Here is a 26,153-nt window from a genome sequence, read left to right on the forward strand (position 1 = left end):
AGGGCCTCTTCCTGCTCCACGTGGGCGCCTTGGTCCTGCCCTCATTCTGCCAGCTCAGGCCAGACCCAGACTTCCTGTCCCAGCAGCATGGAGGGGCAGGGATGTCACGGCCTCACACAGCCTGGCAGGCACAGTCCAAACTTGCCGGACAGAGGGCTTGAAAGCCTCCACCTGGGACCCTGATCCCTGCCCACAGACCCTTCCTTCAGACTTGCCCACTCTGGCATCACCTGCTGCCCCCACAACCCTTCTCGGCGGGGAAGGTGACCTCCGGCATTCCTGATCTGTCTCCGGAAGCTGGCGGCTGCCTCAGAGCATCACCGTGGCTGTGGCAGATGTGGGCCCGCCTTGCCCCATAGGACCTTGAACCAGTGGGCTGGCCTAGGTCTCACGGTAGAAGCCCTGCTCTCTAGGCAGCCTAGTCTCCAGAGAAGGTCCCTCCTCAGCCCAGCCCGCCCCTTCCGCCCAGGCCCCTCACCCGCCAGGTCTTCACACCCCATTCAATGGGGCTTCCTGCCTCTGCTGACCCCAGATCAGGGCGAGTTGCCTGGCCACCCCCCTCCACCCTCTGCCCCAGGAAACAAACAGCTGAGGGGCTTTGGGACTGAGCTGGAGAAGCTGAAGGCAGGGCTGGGGGCTCTGGAGGGAAGTGCAAGGCCCCAGCCCAGCCCGCTCTGAGGTTCAGGAAGTGGGGGTCTTGGAAGCTTCCTCTCCGCCAGACGTGCTCTCGGTGGGGCTGAGCGGCTGGGGGGTCAGAGGCCTGGTCACAGCTGCCCCTTCCTCTCCAGCCGGTCACCAGCTGGGTGGGCTATGCTACCACAGGCCTCAGGCTGGGTAGCAGGGTGTCCCTCAGGCCCACAGGTGGCCGGCAGTCAGGGCCAGAAGGTCTTGGAGCCTGCCCAGGCTAGAGGCATGTCAGCCATGGCCTCCTGGGGGGCGGTGGGCACAGCCCACTGTGCCCGGCTGGGTTTGCTGTCTGATGGGTGTGGCAGGGCTCTGCAGGGCCCAGTAGGGCCCACCCCAGCGCAGCCTGTGTTCCCTGCAGCCGGGACTTTCCTGATCTTCCGTTTTCCCATCTGCACAATGAGGTAACAATCCCTGGCCCCGGTGGACAGAGGGCTGGTGGAGGTTGGAGCTGGGCTGACAGGGCAGAGGGCCCCGGGGCTCCCTCGGCCAATGCAGTGCATCCAGGCCTCTCAGGCCCTGAGACTCGGAGCCCCCACCAGGCCTTCCATCGAGCCTCAGCCTCTCCTGGTGCGCCTGCCGCGCCTCGCCCTGAGCTCAGGGACCCGGCCCCTTCAGGGCCTTTTCTCCCTGACCGGGTGCTCTCAGCTCAGGCCCTGCTGGGAGGCCCTGGCTGTGGAGACTTCCTGGGTCCAAGCGCACAGGGGTGCTGAGGAGGCTCCCCAGGCCTGCGCATGCTCCGGTGCTGAAAAAGGTTTCAGAAGACCCCAGCCTTACCAGACCCAGAGCGCAGAGACAGAAGAGGGAGTTCTTGCCATCGGGGCAACAGGTAGGAATCTCGGAGGGTACAGGGAGGTTCCCACCCTTGGGTACATTGTCATGTTGGCTTACTACCCACCGTGATGGAGGCCTAGACCACACAGAGATGGGGAAACTGAGGCTTGGGCGCACTGGCTTGCCCAGGTCTTGGTCTGCCCCAGTCTCTGGCCACGGAGGGTCTCAAGGTGGGACAAGGCCAGCGCCACGGCTCATGAGCGCGTGCCTGTGCCTGTGTCCAAGGCCTCCCTGGGCCCCCGCCCCTGGCCCACACATGACGGGCGGTCGTCCATCAGCACGGCCAGCCCTTCTGGCCATCCATCACCAGCCCGCGGCCACAAGAGGAATGGCCTGTTTGTTTTGCCAGCTCCGTGTCCCTCCCCGGGGCGGGGGCTGGAGGAAGTGGCCATTTTCTGCCTGGGCGGGCGGATGGACAGCAGAGGTGTGCGGGGCACTGAGGGCAGGGCCAGGCTGGGATGTGACAGGACCCCGGCTGGGCAGGGCCCCTCGAGGATGCCCAAGGCCTTGCCCTGCTCTGGGCCTCAGTCTCCCCGCTGGCATCAGTGTGAGTGACCCTGGGATTTTCCCACAGCAGCTGTCTCCAGCCAGGTCATTCACCCCTGCCCCTTGCCACTGGGTGGGGTGGGCTCAGGTATCAGCTGCTACCAGGTGGGAGGTCCCCTTGTCAGAAACCCAAGATGCTTGATGCTGGCTGTCCACAGTGGCTGCGGGGAGCCACCTCGGGGCGTGTCCGGGCCACAAACCAGCTGGTGAGGGGTAGGGGCTGCCAGGTCTAGGAGGGCCTGGGCGCCTATTTGGAGACATCGGCCTCCAGATCAGAGCCATGGACACTTGGGGCCACATTAGGAAAGACAGCCCATGTAGAATGGAGGAGGTGACATGCCATACCAAGAGGGTGGTGTCCAAACCCCAGGGCAATGTCCTCGGCACCTACACAATGACCGCTGCTGCTTCGTGAAGCGTGTTGCTAACAGGTACAGTTACTGACACAGAGCAAGCTGGCCCAGAGCCATGATCGCCTCTCATAGCAGCGCGCCGGGGCGCCCGTGGGCTGGCCTGGGACGCGTCTTTCACTGCTGCAGCCTTGGACCTCTGCCCTTACCCCTGATCCGTAGCACAGTCCCTCCTCACTGCCCCCAGTCCTGGGCTACCGTGGAGGGCTGGGCTCTGGCTTGGGCCTGCAGTCAAGGAGAGTGAACCCCAAAGTGCAAAGCATCCAGGCCATGGGGCATTGGGCCCCCATCCAGGGCAGACTCCATGCGGAGAACACATGCCAAATACAGAAGGGACCTCGCCCCCAGGGAGCCAAGCCGGAAGCCCAATGCCGGGGTCGGGAAGATGCCCTTCAGCTTCAGCGCCTGTGGCTCCCCCCCGGGCCTGCGCCATCCCCACCGCCCCCTCCCTTCCTCATGCTGCCCTCTCTGCTTACCTCCCAGGCAGCTCTGACAATTGCATAGCTTTTCATCTGGAAGCAACAATCCCCTTCCAGAAGTTTCTTCCCTTAGACTCAGGCTGCTTCCTCTGCCCCAGGACAGCTCTGCACACATCTGAAGGGTATTGACCTATCCTGCCTCCTCAGGCGGGAAGGTCCTCCCCACCCCGAATAAAACTCTGGCTGGTCTCGGCGGATGTTGGTAGCAATGAATCTGCCAAAATCCCCTCTATGGCAAGAATGACTCATGATCATCCTGCCTCGAATGCATGGACATGGGTGGGAAGCACTCAGGGGAACAGAGGTATCTGGAGCCATGAGAGAGACCTGGGTGCTAAGTTGAAGGGGCTCTGGGGGTGCTGATTCCCCAGGTCCTCGCTTGGGTCCAGCTCCTGAGGGTGAGCTTAGCCCCACGGATGTGTCACCTCCTTGTGGACCTTCGAGCACAGATGGCTTGGTCCTGCCTTGCCACTTGGCCCCACAGGCTCAGCGAATAGGTGGAAGCAGCAAAGCAGAGCAAAGGGCCCAGCAGGTCCAAAGGGTACAGTCCCGAGATGGATTTAGTCATTGGTGGGGACAGAACTATGGCACAGAGTCAGGAAGGAGGAGACACATGGCCAGGGGCCCAGATGGGAGCCACAACCCAGGCAGGCGGGCAGTTCCAGGAGGGGCCTGCGGTGGAGCCGGAAGGAGAGCCAGGCTGGCCCAAGGAAGCCCCGCTGTCCCTCTCCACACTGGCTTTGTCAGGGGGCTGCCTCGGTTTCTCCAGGGGGCACCTCAGGCACTCCCACTGGCCTCGGGTCCTGGCCACATCCAGCGAAGCAGGAGGAAGCCGGGTGCCACCCCGCACTCCGCCCTGCGTGGGGCAGCCCCGGGTGCACTCAGTCCTGGCAAACACCCTGCAGGGAGGGGCTGAGCTGGCTCTGGGGCACCGATGAAAGCTCGAATCCATCTGTCTATCTCTCTGCCCCCCACAGCTGGTGCCAAGCATCCACTTCGCAGTGTGGGGCAGCCGCTGCCCCAACGCCGCGCATGCCTCCTCCCGCCCGCAATGCCCAGCAGCCAAGGGCAGTTTCGCCCACCCCATCTTGACCTCAGTTTTCCCATTGCTGGGAGGCCCCTCGGCAGGTAGAGGAAAAGACCAAGGCATGGTGTCTTTCTGGTCCCAGTGCCCAGCCCTGGAGGGAGGCAGAGGGTCCAGGCCTGGCCGGGGCCCCTCCCTCCTCCTCCCTCCTCTGGCATTACCTCAGAGCCAGGGGTAGCTTGGTGGGCTAGTGGGAACCCAAGAGAGTGGCTGCAATAGAGGCAAAACTGACCCAGCCGCTGTCCCACCCAGTCACTGATGGCTACCCTGACAGCAGGAAGGGCCCAGCCACCCCCTACACACACAGATGCAGGCCAGACCCTCTCAGCCATGAAGGCAGAAGAGGCCCGGGGGGAGGGGCGGGTGGAAGAACCGGCTCCGAGCCTCTGCCCAGGGACCCGTCCAGGGGCTGACCAGAGAGCGGGCCCAGCGGCAGGGGCTCCACCGGGGCCTCCGGGCTGTCAGGCCGTCCCTCCCAGCAGCTGTCTCAAGCTCCCACCTCCCCCACCCGCCCCCAGGACTCCTATTTCACTGAGGAGATTAAGACCACCTGGCGAGAGCCCCCTCTGGGCCCTCCCCCACCCCAGCCCTCCCGCCTGGCCCCGTGGGCCCCTTGAGGTGCCCTCCTGCCTCATGCTTCTCCACCCCACGTTCCCACACAGCCTCCCGGCCCTGCCCCTAGACAACATCACCACCTGCTCAGATGGCCGCCTGGTCCTCTGAGCCCAGACCCCTCCAGTCTTCACCCACCCGGCTCCACCGGCCCTGCCTGCCGCACCTCAGCAGACCACTGTCACCAGCCGCTGTCCCCACAGTGGATCCCTGGTCACGTCCCGCCCTTCCCCTCCAGGCCCGGTGTCCTTTCTGGGCAGCAGAAGGAACGGGGGCAGCCCTGTGCTTCAGGGATGGCGTCCTGAGGGCTCAGGCGTGGGCCCCATCCAGCCCGCCCTGGGCAGTGGCCGGGCCTGATGCCGCTCAGACAGACCGAGGAATCTGAGCTCTGAAAACCACAACTCTGAGCTCGCCTATTTGTTTGCTTTTGAAAAATTCCAACCTGGTTCAGCGGAGCCTCGGAGGAGAGAAGGGATTTGTCTGGCTGAGGTGGGGCGGGGCCACGCTCATGGACATCGGGAACCAAGGCTGAGCGTGGGACCGGGGCTGGGTGGGGAGGTCAGGCAGAGCACTTTTGGCGGCCCGGGCTTTTGGCGGACACAGCCAGGAACCCCTCTCCTTGAACCCATGGGAGCACAGAGGCAACAGATGCCCACCTATAGTCCTGGGGGACCAGCCGGATCAGGGGGTGAAGACCCAGGGAGACCAGGGCAGCAGCAATGGCAACATCGGCTAAGGAGCCACACTCGGGCGCAAGCTCACTTGATCCACACTGTGGGGCCTCCAGCATTCTCCCTATTTCTTAGCCAGAAACATTGAGTCTTGGAGAGGCCACGATGTGTCCCTGGACACATAGCGTTGCAGGGCGAGGCTCATGCCTGGCCCCAGCTCGTGGCGGCTGGGCCGCGCTGCTGTCCTGGTTCTGCCCCGCTCCGGAGGGCCGAGGCGGGAGACCTGTCCGAGTCACACTGTCCCCCGAACTGCTCTTTCCACCTTCTCCCCAGCAGCTCCCCAACCCTGGGAAAGCACGAGGCCACGCAGGGCCAGGAGACTTATTGGGGCTGGAAGTCTACCAGGGAGGTGTCTCCCCAGGCCTCAGTCTCTCATCTCCCCATGGGGTGCTGGCCCTCAGCAGAGGCGCCCCCATTCTGGAGTCTTGCTCATCAGGCCATTCTGCCTTCACACTAGCTGCTCCATGACAGAGCATCTCCACCACTTGGACACTGTCGCCCAGGCTGGACAGTTTGCCTGCCTCCTGCTTGCAGCCCAGCAGGGCAGGCAGAGGGCGACTGCAAAGTGAGGGCCTGCTGAGGGCAGCAGGCTCCGCGCCTCTGGGCGCCAGGCCACGGCGCCTGTGTGTGGCCTCGGCGTTACCACCAGGGGCGCTGCAGGCTGTGCCGGGGAGCGGAGTGCCTGGAGAAGGGCGCAGTCACAGCACCAGCCCGCCATTTTACTGGGACAGGATGTCCGCCCCGAGCGTCTCCAAACAGTCGCACTTGGCTGTCACAGTCACTGTGCGGGCAACTTGAATCTGTTTGCTAACCTTTATCAAGCATTTAATGAAAATTCCAAGACTGATACATTCAATGATCTTAAATGCATTAAAAGTATCTTTCAGGGGAGGCACAATATAACCAGTGATTAGAGAACACCCTCGCCAGGACCTGTGGTCAAAGGTGCTGGTGTCACTGGCTCAGCGGTCACTCTTCCTCACCTCTGGCCCTGACCCCAGGTCTTTCTCAGAGCTTCCCGGGGCTCATCTTACCCACCCAGCCCGACTCGGGGAGGGGCTCAGCGTGGAGAGAGCCCTCCCAGGGAACCCCCCTGAGAAAGGCCCCTGTGGAGTGACCCTACATGGGAGATGCTTCCTATACCCAATGTCCAGAGTGTTGTCCTGGCCATTGGACCCTCCCCCCTGGGGCACCATCTGAGTGTGTCACCTTCAGGAAATGACCCCACATGAGTAAAGTGAAACATTTTATTTTTCCTTCATTGCCGGAGGAGGCTCCACGTGGACTTTGTCCAAGTCAAGTCTAAGGTCCACCTGGATTACCGAAATGAGTGTTGTTGACACTGAAGACCTACCCCAGAGGCCACTGTGAGGAATACGCCTGCACGCGCGTGCATATTCATGTAAATGTTCTGCACATGCACTATGGGCACTCTGGCCCCTGTCGGTGTCTGTATGTGAACAGTGTGTGCATGTGCCTGCCCCGATCATATGTGTGTGCTGTGCTCACATGCATGTGTGTGGGCACTCAGCTGTGGATGGGTTCATGTATGTGTAGTATGTTCATACGTGTCCACTCAGGCCCCTGCTCACAGGTGTGTGTGGTGCTGTGGGCACCACGAGGGCATGCGATAGGTGGGCAGCGGTACCCAGCAGGGGCCAGAGGAACCGGACGAGAGTGTCTGCGGGTGTCCACTCGCTCTCAGCTAACACACCCGGGGCTTTTGGGGTCTGTCCCTTTCCCTGGAAAGCGTGGCTCCCCTTGCCCTGGCCACAGAGGGAAGCAAAGCAGCACCTGGGACTGGTTTCCTCAGCTCCCCCAGCAGGCAGCCTAAATCCGGGTCACCTGGGTCTCTGAGCCCCGCCTCTGCCTGTGAGCACCTGGGGAGGAGAGACCCATGTGGCCAGTAGATAGACAGACAGATAGACAGCTGGTTCCCCCTGTGGCTGGGTCCTCCCATCAAGGGGGCAGCTAAATCAACAGGCCCAGAAATCAGAGCGGGGGCCCAGGACCCGGCTGTGCACCAGTCTGCCTGTTTGTTTGTTTGTTCTGGAGTTGTGGGAACTTCCAGCCTGCAGGGGGCCCTGGTGCCCAGCGGGGGGCGCGGGGCGGGGGCCGGTGCTATTGCCCAGGTCTAGCTGACATCCCCATCCTGCCTGCCCTTCCCTCTCACCATCTCCCCCATCTGTTCTCGTGGACACTGGGCCCAGGAGACAGCACCCAGTGATGGGGGGCCCTGGGACTGGAGGGCAGCCCCCAGAGTGAGAGGGTGCAGACAGGAGGCTTTGACCCAGCTGTGCACCGCGGTGCAAACGCTGGCCCTTCCCCTCTCAGCTCTGAGGGGGCTGGTGTCACGGGGTGGGGGGTGTGCCTTCTCTTCTCCTACCCCCGCCTGCCTGCCAGTCACTCCCTTTGGTGTCCGCCTCACTCAGCATCTCAGTTTTCCTCTTTGTTTACCCTGCAGCCATCAGTCCCCCAAGGTTCTGGACCGGGAGGCAGGTGGCGCTGGGGTCCAGAAGCCTCAGGTCCAACCCCTCCCTGGCCACAGCTCAGCTCACCCCCATCCAACCCCCTCCAGGCCACCAGCGTGCACACACCAGGCTATTTCCAACTCCTGAGCCTTTCCAGGCACGCCATGGGTTTGTCTGCCCAGGCGCACTGAGGCATCTCTTAGCTGCTCAAGTCCTCCTCGCGCGGACCCCACTATATACCTTGGCCTCTCGGGCAGGGCTCTGGCTGCGGTCTGCCACACCCCACAGAGCTCAAGGCCAGGGAGAGACTCCTTCCTCTACCGGGGGTTTGTGTGAGGGCCCAGCACCAAGGACGAAGGGGGCGGGGAGGTGAGCTGGCACGGACTACCGCTTCAGTAGGGGGGTGCCCAGGGGGAAGGGCCGGGGGCAGTTAGGGGTCAACGGAGCCACTGCTCTCCCCAAGCTGGCGAGCGGCTTGCCCCCTTCGCCACCCCTGCAGGGCAGTGTCACAAGAGCCCAGGACGTGTGCACCTGGGGGTGGGGGTGTGCGCAGGGAAGCTACTTCAGCTCCGCACCCGCCCCTTGTGGCCTCAGCCCTGGCCATACTGGGAGGTCTGCAGCCCCCCAATCCTGGCTTAGCACCCTTCCGAGGGTGTGCAAACCCACCGTATAGGCGCAGCTGGTGCTTCCGTGAGCGCCCACTGGAGCGCTTGCTGGGCGCGGGAGGAAGAAGGTTGGACTCCGATTCTGGCTTTAACGCAAACCTGGCGCTGCCCGCACCCGCTTCTCCCCCGCTGCGCTGAGCTTTCCTGGGGTCTTCCCACTGCTCTGCGTAGCTAGGGACAAAGGGGAAGGAGGTCGCAGCACACCGGTCCCAAGGATCGGGAGCATGGTGGCCACTACTCACCCTTCCACGCCCACCGGGGCCCCTCAGAAAGCCACGTTCATCGGTGTCGCGGGCCAAGCACCATCGTTGAATAGAGGGAAGGCGGGGTGCTCCCGAAGGGCCAGGGTCTTGCAAGAGGTATCCCAAATCGGAGAGGTGGGGATGGAGCAGGGAAGGGAGAACAAAGCTGCCAGGCGCGCCGCTTCTCCCGTCTCGATCGAAGGTGGCTCCCCTCCTGCCCACTGCCACTGCCCTGCTGAGACTTGATCCCCCCAAGGGCCTAGGGCTGCGGGCAGGGGAGGAGCCGCTGACAGGGTACAGGCTGCGCCTGGTGCGGGGCCTCCCCGTGAGACGTCTGAGGCTGAGTTTAGTCAGGCGCGGGACGCAGTCCCTGGCTAATCAATCCTGAAACGAATTAATGGGGTCAAGTAAAGCCCAGCCCCCCTGTCTGAGCCCTGGGTGATGCAACCTGGTTCTACTCCACTTCGTTCTCTGATTCCTAGGGGAGGGGATCCCCAGTGCACCAGGAACCCACATCCTGTGGGCTGCCTGCACAGACCCATCTGCGTATGCTTTTGCCACAGATGGCCTGAGACCCGTTGTGGGCGCTGGTGGTATGCACCTTATCTCAAGGAGCACTTGGGCGCAAGGATCGGTGGGCTTCGTGCCTGCCAGAGATGCACAAGGGTGCACAGGTTCTTCTAAGGCTGGCAACAAGGAGGCCGGAGTGAATTCTGAGCGGTGGATGCGGCGCTGAGGATGTGCCTTTACAAAGGACAGAGAGTGAGGAGAGGGGTCCCCGCGGAAAGAGTGCAAGGGTGCCCGTCTTGAGGGCTCTCCTGGGGAGCCACTTGCGCTCTGGGGAGGCGGAGCCGGGCAGGCAACGAGTCAGCCAAGACTCTCCAGGGGCCGCCTCCTGCGCGCTAGGGAAAAAAACATCCGAAATGGGGCTTGAAATACGGTTTGCTTCAGGCGAAACTCCGAAGATGCTGGGGGAAGGTGGTAGTGAGTGAGCCGAGGCACGCAAGGCTCCCGGGCAGTGCTGGATCGCACCCCAGCACCCACGTGGGACCCTGCGCAGGGCCCAGAGGGAGCAGCAAAGGCTGCGGCCCTGTCCCTGCCGGGAGGGGCTGCGGCCCCAGCCCCAGTCTGCCACTGCCGTCTCCTGCCCTCCGTCAGACTTCTGGTCCCCACCCTGTACTACCGGTTGCTGGTCAAAGCCGAGCCTCGGTTTTAGGGCCTGTAAAATGGTCTCTTAGCACCCACCTCGCAGCCAGCCGGCGCCGCGAAATGCGGGTCTGGTCTTCACTCCGCGTCCCAGGCGGAGGGACCGGCCGCGAAGCCCAGGTCGCTACCGCACACCACGCTCTAAGGAGGCCGACCCCGCGCAGCTCAAGACCCCCGGCCGCGCTCTGCCCTCCGGGCCCGCGCAGCCAGGCCTCCTACCTCGCGGTAATGGAGACGCGGCCGGCAGGGGGAGCGAGGCGGAAGGGAGCCGCGGCCGGTCCAGGTGAGGGATGAAGCCTCCCCGCAGGCAGCGGCATGGCGTGCGCGCGGGACGGGGTGTGCGGAGCGCGGGGCCACTCGCGCGCGCCTTCCCTCCGGGCTGAGGCCTGCGCGAGGGGTGGGCGGTGCGAGCGGCTAGGAGCTCGGGCGGGTCGCCGGGCGCTGGAGCGTGGCGGAGCGGGAGGGCGGTGCGGCGCCCCAGGAGGGACTGAGGGAGGGTCGGAGGAGCGCAGTCCCGGTGGGCGGTGAAGGCAGCGGCTCTGACGCGGGCTGGAGGCTCGGACGGCCTTGCGCTTAGGGCCCCTTTGGGCCCCTCCAAGTCTAGAGCTCCAGGAGGGCCCGCGCGTGGAGCAGCGGGGGCCGGGGTTCTGCAGTCGCGCGGGTGAGTATCGGTAGCGGGTGGAACGAATCGTTCAGCAAACGGAGCGGCCCTGGGTGGGGCCCCTCACGCCTTCCCAGCTCCCTGTCGCGGACCACGAAGAATTCTCTTTGCTCTGGAGCTTTTAACGAAATAGCCGGTTCTGTAGGTTCCAGCTTGGGCAGGAAGGGGTTAATAAGGAACTGGGAGGACCCCCCCCTCCCCTCCACCACCTGGTCCAGGGAGCGTCGGGACCCTCAGGAGGGTGCCCCAGGAGGCTGACCCAGCGTCTCCAGGAAGCCCCAGGGTTTTTCACTTTCACTTCTCCCTTCTCAATATTGTCCCTGTCCTGAGACTCCGGCCACCGTTTTCAGGTGTTCTCCCAGACGCACACGGAAGGCTTCCCCCGGTTCAGAGGACTCGGCCACTGGCACCCTACATGCTGGGACCAGGTGCATCTCAGATAATGCACAACCATACCCCACCCATCCGGCCCCCCGCATAGACTGTGGGTCGGTGCAGCCGCCAGCAAAAGGTGCCCCAGGTGACATGGTGATGTGGCCCTGCACCCTTCTGGGTGCAGACGGGCAGCACCTCCAGCGGCAGGACCACAACCTGCCTCCGCTGATGCCCGCTCCCACCCTCCTGGAGCTCTCCCCTCTACCCTCCTGGAGCCCTGGCCCTGCTCAACAAGGAGTGTCCTGTATCACACTCCTCCTTGGACCGGCCCTAAGTCCTATAGGTCACTGTCACTGCCACAGCCCTGAGTGACCACTCAGAGCTGGAGATATGCCCTGGCAACAGCTTCCCTTTCCCACCACAGTCCACAAAGCCTAGGGGGCAGGGAGGGGCTCCCTGTGTGGGAGATCACACACGCTCACCCCAGCCACGCAGCACTGCTTACACGCTCACCCACTCTGCGCTCTGGCCTCATAGTCCTCCCTGGACCTCAGGCCCCAGAGCCAGGCACTTCTGACGGGACCCTAATCCCAGGTCCCCAAGTTTCTTCCCTGCCTCCCAGCTACCGCTGCCTGCAGCCTAGGGTCTGAGGCCCTGGGACTGTAAAAACCCTGGAAGAGGCTGTCTGCCCCCTACCCCCATCCAGACAAGCACAGGCAGATGATGTGGTTGCAGGCAGAGAGGCCTTGGAAAGGAGGCCCTGACTGCCAGAGTCCCAGTGCAGGGCCAGGGAGACTCCCGGGAGGCGAGGAGGCTTGGTGTCCCGCCGGGGAGACCTTGGACAGGAAAGCCATGGATGCCTGATACGGTCAGAGGAGGCCCCAGAGGCAGTAGGTGGGTGAAGGCTCAAGTCAGGCCTTTTTGTCCCGGATGCCTGGGCCTGGAGGCCTGGAGGCCTCGGGCAGGCCTTGTCTCTCTCTGTGGGGCCTAACTGCCCCAGGCGGGCAGGCTGGCTGTGGAGTGGGTGGCAGCGAGGGGCAGCACACCACCGGGCTGGGAGGCCTGAGCTCCGACGTGTCCTCAGCTCCCTCGGCCAGTCCAGGCCCCGCCCCTGGCCCTCCCTGCGCCTGGCCGGTGCGCAGGGAGGTCAGAGGAGCGGGCACTGCCCACCCTCCGGATGTATAAGCGTCCAGGCCAGAGGCAGGCGGCGCGCGGGTGCGCGTGACGCTTGGACTCCCAGGCTGGGCTGCACAGCCTGGGCGGTGTCCCTCTGCTTGGGGTCCCCAGCCACCACAGTGAGCCAACCGAAGGGGGCCAGGGGCATTTGCTGGGCTGGGTTCTGTCCTGCTGCGCTGAGGACAGGACGAAGCCACGGCCCTGGGCTTGCCTGCCTGTGGTCGTGCTGGAGCCTGAACTGCCCTCTCCTCACCCAGGTGCAGGGGCAGCCAGGGAGGAGGAGGCAGGAGGGACTGAGGGCAGGGGCAGGGCCGGTTGCCCCACGGCCTTGGGCTGGGGCTGAGCACTCCTGGTATAACCACCTTCCCTCTGGGGCTGTAGAAGCCTACAGAGGGAACCCTGACCTCGGCTGCGGCAGGGGGATGTCCGAGGGGCACTGGTCATGGAGGTCCCCGGGAGCAGAGGCGAGGGGCCAGGAGCCTGAAAAGCCGAAGGGCCCTGTGCTCCCAGGGCGCCCCACCCGTCTGGGCGCCTTGGCTGCCACTGGCCCAGAGTGGGGGGCCGTGACGCCATAATCCCCTGGGTCCGGGCTAACGGCTGTGAGTGGCACCGCAGGCTCCCGCCCCCGGTTCCCGTGGGCTGGGCCGGCCTCGGTGCGCCTGGGTGCACGCAGTCGGAGGCGGCGCCGGCCAGGCCGCCGGGTGCCTATGGACGCGCGGAGCCCGCTGTCTCCCCGGGCCAGCGCGTTCAGCATCGCCTCTCTGGTTGCAGCAGAGGCCGCAGAGCGTACCGCTCGCCTGGGCCCCGGGTCCTCCGACCGGGCGAAGCTTCACCGGCTGCTGGAATCCCCGGCCGGGATGCACTTCAGCACCGTCACCAGGGACATGGAAGGTGAGCCTTCCCGCTGCGTCTACACCCATTTGCCCTCCAGATCCTCTGCTGCTGAGGCTGCTGCTGCGGGACCCTAGCGAAGAGGGTTGGCAGGGCCGGGGCCCGGCGTGGGTGGGAGGGGAGCTCGGGCAGGGTGGGCTCCAGGCTTTCAGCTTCAGCTCTGGGGCGAAGGAAGAGCAGGCATCCTGCTCAAAGCCTGTGCACCCTCTAGCCTGGAGACCCAGCTGCAGAGACCTGCATGCAGCTAGACACAGGCCCAGAAAAGGGCTGGTGGAGGCTAGGAAGCACAGGACAGGAGGACCAGGGAGCAGTGGCAGAGGCAGTAGCCTTGAGCTTGGAGGGGTGGGATGAGAGTCACACAGGAGGAGAGTGTGAGAGTTAGGGAACGCGGGAGAGAGACAGGGAGAGCGGCGAGACAGCCAGGAGGAGAGGAAATTGAGAAAAGGAGAGGAAACACAGAAAACCTGAAAGGAGGGTAGAAAAAGGAGAGAGAAGAAAAAGAAGGCAAGAACAAAAAATGAAGAAAGTGAAGGAAATTTAAGAAAGTCATTAAAAAAAGAAAGAGAAAAACTTTAGTTCTTATTTTATTTCAAAAAAGAGGAGAGATGAATAACAAAGAAAGACAGAAACAAGAGGAAAAAGGCAGTTTGGAAAAAAGTGATGAAAAATAAAGTGGAAAGAAAAGAGTGGGGCATAACAGGAAAAAGAGGAAGAGGAAGAAAAGCAAACAAATAAAGGGAAACGAAAGAGATAGTGGAAGAAGGAAAGACGAACAGGAGGGAAAATTTAAACGATGAAGACAAAGGTAAAAAAAATAAACTGGAAGGAGAGGTTGGAGAGAGAAGGGAGAAATGCAACACGGGAGGGCGGCAAAGCGAGGGGCGGCGGACGGCCCGGCGCTCTGGGGAGCCGGTCCGGGCGGTCGGGGGGCCCGGGCCGAGCAGCCGCGGCGGGCGGGCTGGGGGCCGGGGGGGGGGGAAGGGGCGGAGGGGGGGCGCGGGAAGGGGAGGGGAAGGAGGCATTGTCTCGGCGGGGCGGGGGGGCGCGGGGCGGGGCGGGGCGGGGCGCCTCCTCGGGGCCGGCCCGCGGTGTGGGGCGGCGCGGCCCGGGGCGCAGCGCGGCGCCCGCCACTCGGCCCGGGGCGCGGGGTAGCGCTCACCTCGGCGGCGGGGCGGCGGCGGCGGCCCGCGGGTCATGATCTCCGCCGTGTCCAGCCCGTGGCTCACGCAGCTCTCGCACTTCTGCGACGTTGCAGCCTTCACGGCCAGCAGCCTGAGCAGCCTGGGGGCCGCCGGGGGCTTCCCGGGCGCCGCGTCGCCGGGCGCGGACCCATACGGCCCGCGCGAGCCGCCGCCGCCGCCGCGCTACGACCCGTGCGCCGCCGCCGCCCCGGGCGCCCCGGGCCCGCCGCCGCCTCACGCCTACCCGTTCGCACCGGCCGCCGGGGCCGCCACCAGCGCCGCTGCCGAGCCCGAGGGCCCCGGGGCCAGTTGCGCGGCCGCCACCAAGGCGCCGGTAAAGAAGAACGCGAAGGTGGCCAGCGTGAGCGTGCAGCTGGAGATGAAGGCTCTGTGGGACGAATTCAATCAGCTGGGCACCGAGATGATCGTCACCAAGGCTGGCAGGTCAGGGCGCCCCTCTCCCTGCCGCGACCTTACCCACGTGGCGCCGGTCTCGGGCAGCGGGCTTTGACTCGATCCACGCAAGTGGGTCCGAGAAGCGGGGTGGGGGGCGCGGCCTGGCCACCTGCGGGTCCCTCTCGGCGGGGCCAGCTCCTTCGCTCTCCGCGGTCCCGGCTCCAGCGACAGCCGCCTGGCGCGCCGGGCCAAAGGGGACGGCGCGGGAAACCAGGAAGGCGGCGGAGAGAAACTCCGCGGACCTGCCGCTTGACCAGCAGCCCCTAGACAGGGCGCCTCCGGAAACGGACCTGCTCGGCCGGGGCACACCGGGCTTAAGGGGAAGGCAGCTGCCTCTGAGGGGCCTCAGCCAGCTCACAGTGGATCCCACCTTAAAGGAAACGCGGTCTTTGGCTCCCTAGTTCAGCCTGTCCCTGCTAAAGAGGGGTCGGCTGTGCAACTGGAAGATTTTAGGGAAATTGGAATATTTTAGAGGAGAATTAAGACTCTAAAACAATGTGTTCTGTTCTGTGGAGGTTGCTACCCAGTTTTCTCAGGCCTAAATTCCGGGTGATTGTGGGGCCTGGCTCTGCGGCTGGGGCCCGCCGCCTTCCAATTGGCCTGTATTTGTTGTAAGGGCCCAGAGAGAAGGGGAACAAGTTTTTCGATGCAACGGATTTGACCAACAGACAAAGGCGGGTGCCGGGCTGTGTCTAATGTACACAGAGAGACACCAGCTCTGTGTCCGCCTGGTCAAAGGGAGCTCAGGGCCTGTTTGCAGAGCCTTCTAGTGGTTTCTGTTTCCTTGCTGAGGCCGTCCTCCCTGGGAAGCCTGGAGCCAGTACTTAGCTCCAGCTCCGCGGGTCTTCCCCAGGCTCTCCTTGCTGTCCTCGGCAAATGCCCCCCACCCCAAGAGGACTGTGCCCTGGCCTGTGGTCCAGGCCAGCCCAGTAAGCCTTGGCAGCAGCCAGGCTTCACCCCAGGAGCCAGCATTCTGCAGCACCCTTCGGCCTGCAGAGGCGGGGGTGGGTGGTGGTGGTGGTAGGCCTGTCCAGGAGGGCCAGCTCCCTGGCATCTGTGTTCTGCCCGGTGCCCCATAGGGAGTGAAGGGAAGCCGTAGGAAGGGCTAGGGGGCCAGGCCTAGTGCCGGGTTCCAGGGCACAGTGGCTGGCACTGCTGCCCATGGGAACAGGGCCGGCCTGCGGCCAGTGGGCCACCCTGGAGTGGTGTGATACCCTTTCAAGAGCCCGATCTGATCAAGCTGGAGTCCAGGGGAGGGACGGTCAGAGACTATGACGGCACAAACCAAGTCCACCCTGAGTAGCCGTGTCTTGTGGTTACGGTGAGAGGGCGGGAATGGGAACGTGCGTGTGTTCCCGAGGACAGTAGGGAGACTCCAGCCCCGGGCGGGAGACAGGGCCTGAGAGTCGGGCACAGTCGGGGCTGAAGGCTCCAAGGCCTTGGCCTTCCTGAGGGATTGGGGAGTAGCCGCGGACCCGGTTGAGAGAGCAACCGGGACTCTTCGGAATTACAGAGACTGCCCTGGTTTCACTTTGTTTGATCCGGGAGCTTAGATGGAGCTGGGGCGGCTCTGTGGAGGGCTGAGAACCGTGGGACTGGGTCCTGCTGCCTCGGAGTTGCCAGCTGAGGCTAGCTCGGCGGTTGCGAGGCTGGGCCCACACAGGCAAGGGTGACAGAAGCAACTGGTCGTGGTTGGGGCATGAAGGTTCAGCTCCGATGCTGTGTTAGCCATTTTTGTGCTTATAAAAAGAGATCGGGGGCTGCCCTGCCGCTCCTCTTGCCCTGGCTGGGCAGGAGCCTAGTCGGGTTAGAGCAGCTGAGTGAGGGGAGAGGAGATGGAGCGACCAGGCCCACAAACGAAACGCAGCAGTCGGCAGGAAGCCTGTCCTTCCCCTGCTGGTGAAGGCCGGCGGCAGCCCTGCCCTTCTCCACCTGAGGTGACCTGCCCCCCTGCTGTCCCCAGGCGTATGTTCCCCACTTTCCAAGTGAAGCTTTTTGGCATGGACCCCATGGCCGACTACATGCTCCTCATGGACTTCGTGCCTGTGGACGACAAGCGCTACCGGTGAGCGCCCAGTAGGACCTGGGAGGGCGCCTTGGAAAGCCACGGGTCCCTGCCTGGCGATGCCTCGGGTGCAGCCCACGGCATTCGTAACTGGATGGTCCCTGGCACCTGTGCCAGCAACCTGCGTGTCCCGTTCCCTCCCTACCTGGTTGGACCGCAGACTCAAACACCCTACCCCAGATGACCTCCAGAACTCCCGTTAGGAGGTCACACAGGCTGGTTGCCACCCCACCACTGTAGACCCAAGGCAGCTCCCATACCCCGGGGCTGGCTTGGGAGTTGGGAGGGGGGCAGGCCCCAGCACATAGCATCCCCTTTCTTCCCATCTGCTCCCACGAGGTGAGCCTGCGCACCCTGTCCCCTTCCCTCATCCTCAGGGAATTGTGGGCTCCTCGAGCAGGGCAGGAAAGGTAGGGTGACTGGGGGAGATTATGCAGGGCAAGTCTTAGCTGCCTGGACAATTAACAGCAATTAATAAAGAAGTAGTTTGCCCTGTGCCCCAGGCCCCCTGCGCGGCCAAATTGGGCTCCCTCTGAGCAGTGACACTGGAGGCCAGTGCTGGGAAGCCCAGAACAGTCAGACCCGCATGCGGCGAAATGTGGCACCAGGAGCTCAGCCTCCCTCCTCCCTCCTCCGTGCCTGGCTTCCTGCTGTCTTGTGTACTGGGACAGGAGGGAGTTTTCTGTTTTCTCTGCAACCCCCTCGGAAAAGCTCCCAGTCCGTGTGGCAGCTGAAGCCTCGATTTCACCGATGGGGAAACTCATCAGAGGCACTTTCTCGGGGTTCACTCGGCAAGGCCCTCTCGGTTCATCCCCACATGGCGTGACCTGTGCTCCGGTGCCGTCCCAGGTACGCCTTCCACAGCTCCTCCTGGCTGGTGGCCGGGAAGGCAGACCCTGCCACTCCAGGCCGCGTGCACTACCACCCCGATTCGCCTGCCAAGGGCGCACAGTGGATGAAGCAAATTGTGTCCTTTGACAAGCTCAAGCTGACCAACAACCTGCTGGACGACAACGGCCACGTGAGCGACCCCCTTCCCCAGGCCACCACTCTGTCCCCCCTGCATGCCCTCTGGAATCCCTGCTGACCAGAACGCGAGGCAGGGCTTGGGCAGCTTGGGGTGTGGATGAGGGACAGGCTGCAGAGAGCAGCCCTCGGGTCAGGGGCTCACAGGGTCTGGCGGACCTCGGGCCTGGGAGGGTGGCCCCCGTGCTTCCCTCACCCTATTCCTGATCTTTCCCTGCAGACTTTTAACTGGAAAGGATGGGGGTGGGCATAGGTGCAGGAGGCTTTTAGGGAATCCACGCTGGCGATGTGGGTCGCAGTAGTTCTTGGGGGCACAAGGAAAGAGAACTATGTCCCAGTCTTTTGCCACTTGGGAGCGTCTTTCCTGGCGGCTCCCATTCAGTCATAGCTTCTGCTTGGGTCCCATGGCCAGGCCTCATTTCGGGAGTTAAGGGTTTTGCCCAAGTTCTCTGGGACGTTCACTGCCTCTCCAGACCTTGGCCAATTTCCTAGCTCCCGACTCGCCATCTTGTCTTCCAGATTATTCTCAACTCCATGCACAGATACCAGCCCCGCTTCCACGTGGTCTACGTGGACCCCCGCAAAGATAGCGAGAAGTATGCGGAGGAGAACTTCAAAACCTTCGTGTTTGAAGAGACGCGCTTCACTGCCGTCACTGCCTACCAGAACCACAGGGTGAGGCCCTGAGGACCGGCACCTTCAACACTTCTGGGATGGGGTGCAATTTTCAGTCCCTGCCTGGGGAACAGAAGGTTTGGACCTGCAAGTTGTGGGCCCCAGTGGAACAACCCGCATGCAGCCCCACCCCCCAAGGGGCTCGAGCAGCCCCCTCCCCTCGGCCGCAGGACGTCCCAGCCTCCTATCAGGTTGACCTCTCAAGCAGCAACTGTCAATGTGGCCTGAAAGTTTGTTTTCCAAACCATTCCGGAAACTCCCCGTCAGGGGCCAGATCTGAGATTTACCCAGATTCCTAGGGCGCCCCTTCGCTCTTCACTGCGGGGTGGGGGTGGAGGTGACCACATTCCCATCCCAGCCAGGGGCTCAGGGTCTCCATCCGAACCACTTGGGGTCCCCAAAGGGGTTCCTTCTCAAGAAAGGAGGCTCCGGCAGACGTCCCCGGCGAGAGGCACAACCTCCATGGGGGAGGGGCAGCTGTGGGCCGGTTCTTGTTAGCAGAGAGTAGAGGGCTCCTTCCTGGAGGAGCCCTTCTTTACACTCCCCAACTCTCCGCGGAGGTCTATGGCCCCCAACGCAGGGGCTCAAGCTGCTTGCTCAGTGCCCTTTCCCGCAGATTACTCAGCTCAAGATCGCCAGCAACCCTTTCGCCAAAGGCTTCCGAGACTGCGACCCAGAAGACTGGTGAGTGTCCTCCTAGGAAACCACGAGCGCCGGGCGCCTGAGCAGGGCGCTCCCTGACCCACCGCCCGCCTCCCTCCCGCAGGCCCCGTAACCACCGGCCCGGCGCGTTGCCGCTCATGACCGCCTTCGCGCGCTCGCGGAACCCTGTGGCCTCTCCCACGCAGCCCAACGGCGCGGAGAAAGGTAGGGCCGGGGTCGTGGAATCCGGGCCGCGGCCCTGCGCGCGCTCCGCCCCCCGGGAGGTGGCTGCGCCCGGCCTTGCCTGCGCCTCAGGGGCGCTCGCGGCCTTCCCGCCGCTTGCACAACGGCCGTGGCGGCGGGCAAGCGCGCACTCGCCCGCCCGGCCCGACGGCTGAGCCTCGCCCTGCCGCCCGCCCTGCCGCCCGCGGAGGGGTGCGGGCTTCTGGGGAGGGCCAGGGTCTCTGCTGGTTCCGGGAGAAGGGGCGGGAGCGGCCTAGCACCTCCTCCTGCCGGCGGGACTCTCGCGGGTCCCTTCGGCGGTTCGGCCCCTGCGCTCACCGTGGGCGCTTCTCGCAGACGCAGCCGAAGCCCGGCGAGAATTCGAGCGCGATGCAGGCGGGCCGGCCGTGCTCGGGGACTCGGCGCCTCCGCCGCCGCTGCTGGCGCGCGTGCTGAGCCCCGCGTTGCCCGGGGCTGGCGGCGCCGGCGGCCTCGTGCCGCTGCCCGGCGGGCCCGGTGGCCGACCCAGCCCCCCGCACCCGGAGTTACGTCTGGAGGCGCCCGGCGCGTCGGAGCCGCTGCACCACCACCCCTACAAGTACCCGGCTGCCGCCTATGACCACTACCTCGGGGCCAAGAGCCGGCCGGCGCCCTACCCGCTGCCCGGCCTGCGCGGCCACGGCTACCACGCGCACGCACACACGCACCACCACCCGGTGAGCCCGGCCGCCGCTGCCGCCGCCGCGGCTGCCGCGGCCGCCGCAGCCGCCAACATGTACTCGGCGGGGGCCGCGCCTCCTGGCTCCTACGACTACTGCCCCAGATAACGCGGCCGCCCGCCCGCCCGCGGGCCCCGGCAGCCCTGAGGCCGGCAGGGAACGCGCCCCAGCCCCGGGCCACCGCGGGTCCCTGCTTCCCCAGCCTCGCAGCCATGGGGTCCTCCACCCTTCGCCCGAGCGCAGTCGAAGGACCTGGTTCCACAGCTCGGGCGCCACCGCGGCCCTCCCGTCCCCCAGCCCCGGGGCCACGGGCCGCGCCGCCAGTGCCAAAGCGCCCGGTCAAGCGCGGAAGGAAGTGATATTTATTGTTCTCCGCGAGACCGCGTCGGCCCGTCCCGGCCAGCAGTTGCAGTGTAGACCCGAGAGCCCTGTCTGCAGGCGGTGTAGATACGTGTAGATATTTGTAGATACTGTAGATAAACAGCGCCGTCGGCGACTTGATAAACGGTTTGGCCTCTTTTGGAAGCTGCCTGCGTGTCTATTTATTTGCGATTAGTTAGATCACGCGGGGGTTCCCGGGGATCTAAGGGTCTGTCCAGCCCCAGTACCCGTAGACCGCAGGTCGGGCCTTGGGCGGAGCGGGGGGTCCCAGCAGTGCCCTCTGCGTCCCTTTCCATAGCCTCTTCCCGGCCACGCCTCTCTCCGCCCGCGCGGCGCGGCGCGGCGCGCTGCCCGCCGGGGTTTGCTCTCACCGCCCCCTCCCGGCCTTTCCCGGCCCTGCCCGCACGCCTCTCCCGCTCGGACCTAGCAGCTTCACCCTGACCTCTCCCAGGCTGTGGGCACCAGGGCTCTGCGCAGCCCTGAATGTGCCTCAGGCCTTTTGCTTAAATTCATTACACGGGCTGTTGTCTCCCTTCTAGAACTTGGGCCCACGCCCGGGCCTGTTTTCAGGACCAGTGCCGGTCCTGAGTGCTTTTCCACGGAAGCTGGGCCTGACGGTCAAGCCAGAACACTGTCACTGGGGACTGGAAAGGGAGAAGCCCTGACTCTGATAAAGAAAAGACAAAAACAGGCAGTACTGCTCTCCTAGCATTTCCCCTGGCTGGCCCTAGCCCGGCCTGCGTTTCCCCCTGTTTATTGACTCTATTCACTCTGAGTGTCCCCATGGAGTGACCTGCACAGGGGGCACAATGACAGTGGTCATGAGTCATCTTAAAACCTGTCTGTGAAGCATTTTTCCCAGGCCAGGTGGTGAGGGACCTCTCCCCATTAACTCAACACCAGGGATGGGACAGAGGAACCCTTTGATCCCTCCCTTCCTGAGTCCTGGCAGGAAAAGCTGACAGCCAGTCAATGTCAAGGCTACTAACTTGGACACAAAATGAATGGGAAATGCAAGTGGTCAAGGTTCTGTCCCAGTGTGTGTGGCAGTCACAGCCCCAGGGCAATGGCAGCCTGATCCCACCTCTCAAAGGGCATGGCCAGGCGCTTCCTGATGTCTGCCCTGGACTGGACGCTTTTTTCCCAGGTGTGTTTGCCCCGGGGGATGTGAAGTGGCCAAGAAACCGGATGGCAGGAACTGGTCCCATGAGGTGGGTCTAGGAAGGAAGTGGGTGACCAAGGCTGATGAAGAGTGAGCTCTGGAACCAGGGCTCCCCAAAGCCCCCCAGGGCGTCTAGTGCCAGGGCGCGAAGACTCTTGCAGCATCTGCTCAAGTGGCCAGCAGGCTCCGTGGACACAGCTTCAGGGATGCACTCTCCCAAGGAAAGCTCTAGACACCCGTCCCTGATGGACACCCGTTCACCCCCCACTGCAGATGTCCCTCTGGGGGCAGCTTGTTCTGAATTTGCACCTCAAATGGACCCACACCCTTCCTTGTCCTGGGCGGCCGGCAAGAGTGATGGGCCGTGGTTGGCCCTGCAGAACCAGTATCCCCTGCAGGTGCTGGGCACCTCTCCGGGGCCCCCTGTGACTCTCAGGCCTCCCTCTCTGCACACTCTCCACACCCAGGCCATGGGGCGGGGGGGAAGGGGGCCAAGAATCTCAGTTGGAGAGATCTCCGTTTTGCTTTTGTTCAAAACTAAAGCAAGGAAAAGCGCCACTCTGCACGGATGATGGCGTCTGGGGTTTGCAGACGAGAGGATGCAGCCAGCACGTGGATCCTGGGTGTGCAGCTTGCCACTTGTGCACGTGATCCCCCTCTGCCCCCACTCCCCGCCCCGCCAATCACAAACCTCTTGAGATGGAGAGCCACGCTGCTGTCCCACACGGTGTTCACCAGCCAGAGGGAGCTGCTTAGATTTAATGAATGGAAATAGAATAAGATTAAACATTGGGTTCCTCACTGGCTGCATTCTGAGTGCTGGACACTACTAGGAGGGCTTGCCTTGCACTGGAGAACAGCCCCCAAAGGCAAGGTCTTCTCTACTGGAGAGATGAGTTTGCCCAGCTAAGAACTTATAAATGGGATCGTGCAGCGGGGTGCCCGGGCTGGCTGGCCCACGTTGCTGCTTGCCTGGCAGTTCTCAGTGCTGACCAGTGTCCAGCCGCCTGCGAAGAAGGGCACATGGTGGTTTTAGGGCGGATGCTTCAATGTTTGGTGCTGAGGGCGGGGCCGGCGCCTCCAGGCAGCCCTGCCCTGTGCGGGTCCTGCATCTCCTCGCTGTGACCTTGAATCCCGGGATGGGGTGATGAAGGAAGGGCTGGCTTGGGTTATCCAACTTCTACTGGGGGTTCTGAAGTTTGGAAAGGCACCAGGACCGTCTCTTGGTCATTCGTTCCTGAAATGAGTGGTTGGAGAGCACCCCCGGTGCAGGGTCTTTCTGGTCACCGTGTGTGGGGCTGGTGTAACTCTGGGCGTCTGCCCCTGGGCAGTCCTTGCCGTCCTTGTGAAGCTTCTATCCCAGCAGCTTCCTTTCTGTGACCGGCTTCTCCTTCTCACTTCCGTTTCCCCCACTTGCCTGCCCTTTCTGTGAGCCACTGTGCTCTGCAGGGATCGGGGGTCTGTCCACCTGCCTCCTCATGGGCTCATCCCTCAGCTGTTGGCTGCACCCACAGCACCTTCCTCTGGGTCCCCCAGTTGGCCTTGCAGCCCCTTACCTGTCTCTAGGTGTCCAACTACCAGGATTTGGGAGGCCAAGAGTTTGGGCTAGTGAGGACCTCAGAGGTCTTCTGTTCCAAGGACCCCAGACTCCCTCACCCTAAAAGTCCTTCAGAAAACAATAGACACCTGCCCTGACCAGTGTTGCTCACTGGGTTGGACACTGTTCACAATCTGGAGGGTCACTGGTTCCATTCTCAGTCAGGGCACAGGCCTGGGTTGCAGGCCAGGTCCCAGGCTGGGGGTATGTGAGGGGCAACCAGTTGATGTTTCTCTTACATCGATGTTTCTCTCCCTCTCTTTCTCCCTCCCTTCCTCTCTCTAAAAATAAATAAATAAAATCTTTTAAAGCAATAGACACCCAGTGTGTAAAATAGGTAAACTCTTGACCAAGTGGAGGAGGGGTGGGCCTGTCCACTCCCCGCTTCGCCCCTTCTGGGTCCCTTGTGAGGGGTTAAGGAGCCCGAGGACCCTGGAGTGTGGCAGGATGGCCCCAGGCAGCCCAGCTCCCTGTTTGTGGAGGAGAAAGACCAGCCCAGAGCCACTGCGACCACTGTCCTCAGCTGCAGAGCCTCCGTCTGCGACTTCAACATTCCTGCTTCCAGGAAGGCCTGGGAAACTCTGCCCTGCTGGTTAGGATGTCCCAGCACCACAACGGGCATTTGGGAGGACTCGCCAAGTGCCAGGTGCCCTGAGGCCCCACTCTTGCTGCCTCTTTTCATCTAAATCTGAGAAGAGCCTAGAAGTGGGAGCTCTGATAGTGACCCCACGGAACACAAGGCCTTGTCCACAGTCTCATGGGTGGTTCGAAGACGCTCCGAACTAGTACCTTCCATTGTGTTGCCACTTAGTAAAGCTGGCGACGCTGCACGCTTTTATAGGGACAAAGAGAAAGAGCGTGCTGGGGAGCTGTGTGGTGCTGCAGATTTGGGCACTGGTCTCTTGGCAAACATCTTGGAGGAGCTGGTTACAGTCTTCTCCTCGGAGACGTGGGGCACGGAGGGTGAGCGCTGAAATTTGGCCACAAAATGAGGGGAGTAGCAAGGGGGGCCTTGTGGCTGTAGGGCTCCAGTCTCCGCCCCAGGGAGCTGCAGCCCCCCTTTCCTCTCACTGGGGAAGCCCACAGAGTGTGTGGGACCCATATGACTGTGGCTGGGTGAGCTTGAGGCACTGATCTCCAGGTGTGCTCCAGATCAAAGCACCCGCGCACCGGAGAATTCCCGGGGCCGCAGCTGCCGAGGGCAGAGCCGTGTGCAGGCAGACGGAGGGGAGGTGGGGGCGAGGAGCGTCTTTTAGGACTAAAGGGATGATTCCAGGGATGGCAGGAGCACGGCCCTGCCTGCAGCTGGGCGCAGGGAGAGTGTGCTCACTGGGTCCACGGGCCTGTGCCTCGGTTTCCCCTTGATGTCGTGGTGCTGACCCCTGCCTGTGCATCTGATGCGTCTGCCCCTCCTGACCCCACGTCCCTTCTCCCAGCCACCCTCACCCCTCAAAGCCGCCTCTGTCCAGCCAGGGAGGACGTGGGAGAACGGCCCTGCGGTCCGGCGGTGGCACCCAGCCCCGAGAGGGGAGGATGGGGTTGTTTCCTGGTCTACCTCACACATTTTCTGTATTTAAGAAAAATACACAGCCGTGCCTTTGATTCGATTCCCTTTCCTGCTTGTCGCACTACTTCAAACCAGATGGCTCACGAGATGAAGCTCTGGAGTCTCAGCGTCTGTTTAACTGCCGCCAGGCCGGTGTGTGGGAGACAGCGAACCAGAGGTATTTTGTTAAAAGCAGCTCACGTAGGGGAGAAGCTTAGGTCTTAATAGCAGTAATTAAATTATCTTCTTAATTATAAAGAGGAATGGCATTGTAGACATCCTTTATCTATCAGTTTTCAATTGCACAAAGTAAGCGCTTAATCCTCTCCTTCCAGCGGCTGCCGCCTGCTTCTCCCCCCGGGCTCACGGGGGCCTGCCGCTGCCACGCAGACATCCATCAGGGACACAGGAGGGCGTGTCAACTGCGTCAGGGATTCTCAGGCGGCTGGAGTTCCCCACATCTCAGCACCCCTGGCGTCGGGACACGTCTCTGTCCAAGGGGCTCCCGCTGTAACGGGAGGTCTTTTCCTCGGGGACTCAAGCACCTTGTAGTCGATGGGGCCCAGCCTTGAGGAACTTGGCCATCCTTTGGTCACATATTTCTGTGTGCCTGCTGAGCCCAGGGGACCCGGAGCACCCCTGGCTGCTGGCATCTCACCCCGGGAGACCGTGCAAATTAGAACCCGGCTCCTCAGGCCTCAGCCCCCGAGCTGCGCCCCGCCTGGGCCCGGCCCTCAAGGCTGCCTGCCCACGCCCCGCCCCACCCTCCCTATCCCCTCCTCTCCTCTGTGCCACCCTAGCCTCTTGGCCTGTCTTAGTTTTTTTTTCCCCATCTCCAAACACACCTTTTATCCCAGAAGGCATTTTCTCGGCTCTTCCCCAGAGCTTCCTTTGTGACCTCACCCCAGTGCAGGTGGGCATGGCAGCCAGGGCCGGCGGAGGCCTTGTCGAGGGAGAGCCCATCCTGCCCACCCTGCTCAGCAACGGGGTCTCCCACATTTGCGGGCGACTCTGGGAGAGAGGAGCTGTTTCTGGGGGCAGCCACTGGGCCCAAAATGTAGAACTGCAGGCGATCAGGGTGGCCGCACGGAGCTGCGAGCAAGCCCCTCTGCCACAAGGAAGGGAAGCAGAGGCTCGCTCCCTGGTGGCAACGGCCGCCAGTGTTGCCAGGACCAGGACGCAGGCTAGGTGCGCCCAGCAGGTGGGCAGGTGAGCACGGTGGCTCCTCCACCGCGGGGCAGGACCCAGCAGCGAAGAGGAAGGAACACAAGCTGGGCGCGTGGGCAGCTGCGTCAGGTGAGCAGCGGAGCAGCGGGGCTCAGGAGGCGGGGCCCTGGGTGAGTCCCTCTGCGGGCAGTGTGTGCCCAGCGGCATCAGCGGCAGGAGGGGGTGGCGCTACAAAGGGCAGGCGGAG

The 26,153-nt window shown here is 63.3% G+C and overlaps 1 protein-coding gene across 2 annotated transcripts; it reads left to right on the forward strand.

Annotated features, from left to right (window-relative positions):
- The first annotated feature begins 12,253 nt into the window (after positions 1-12,253).
- TBX1 (T-box transcription factor 1) lies at positions 12,254-20,563 on the forward strand. 2 transcript variants are annotated; one of them, XM_054592693.1, is made up of 9 exons: positions 12,254-12,433; positions 12,948-13,067; positions 14,323-14,692; positions 16,668-16,769; positions 17,619-17,790; positions 18,315-18,470; positions 19,087-19,154; positions 19,237-19,337; positions 19,692-20,563. In XM_054592693.1, the coding sequence occupies exons 2-9, from the start codon at positions 13,034-13,036 to the stop codon at positions 20,159-20,161; spliced, it is 1,473 nt and encodes a 490-aa protein (XP_054448668.1). In that variant the 5' UTR covers positions 12,254-12,433; positions 12,948-13,033; the 3' UTR covers positions 20,162-20,563. The 2 variants fall into 2 exon arrangements, with proteins under 2 accessions (XP_054448668.1, XP_054448667.1); XM_054592692.1 differs by lacking the exon at positions 12,254-12,433 and having other exon boundaries at positions 12,843-13,067.
- The last annotated feature ends 5,590 nt before the right edge of the window (positions 20,564-26,153 follow it).

This window comes from Pteronotus mesoamericanus, unplaced genomic scaffold, assembly GCF_021234165.1.
Source record: "Pteronotus mesoamericanus isolate MK-2021 breed Mesoamerican mustached bat unplaced genomic scaffold, CSHL_Meso_final scaffold_371, whole genome shotgun sequence".
Classification (NCBI taxonomy): Eukaryota; Metazoa; Chordata; class Mammalia; order Chiroptera; family Mormoopidae; genus Pteronotus; species Pteronotus mesoamericanus.

What these genes read in the sequence shown, in the direction of transcription:
- TBX1 (XM_054592692.1), top strand. Translation starts at nt 12,884, where the DNA reads ATGGACGCGCGGAGCCCGCTGTCTCCCCGGGCCAGCGCGTTCAGCATC. An exon ending in ATCGTCACCAAGGCTGGCAG is followed by an intron (nt 14,693 to 16,667) that starts GTCAGGGCGCCC and finishes TGCTGTCCCCAG; the next exon opens with GCGTATGTTCCCCACTTTCC. An exon ending in GCCCAACGGCGCGGAGAAAG is followed by an intron (nt 19,338 to 19,691) that starts GTAGGGCCGGGG and finishes CGCTTCTCGCAG; the next exon opens with ACGCAGCCGAAGCCCGGCGA.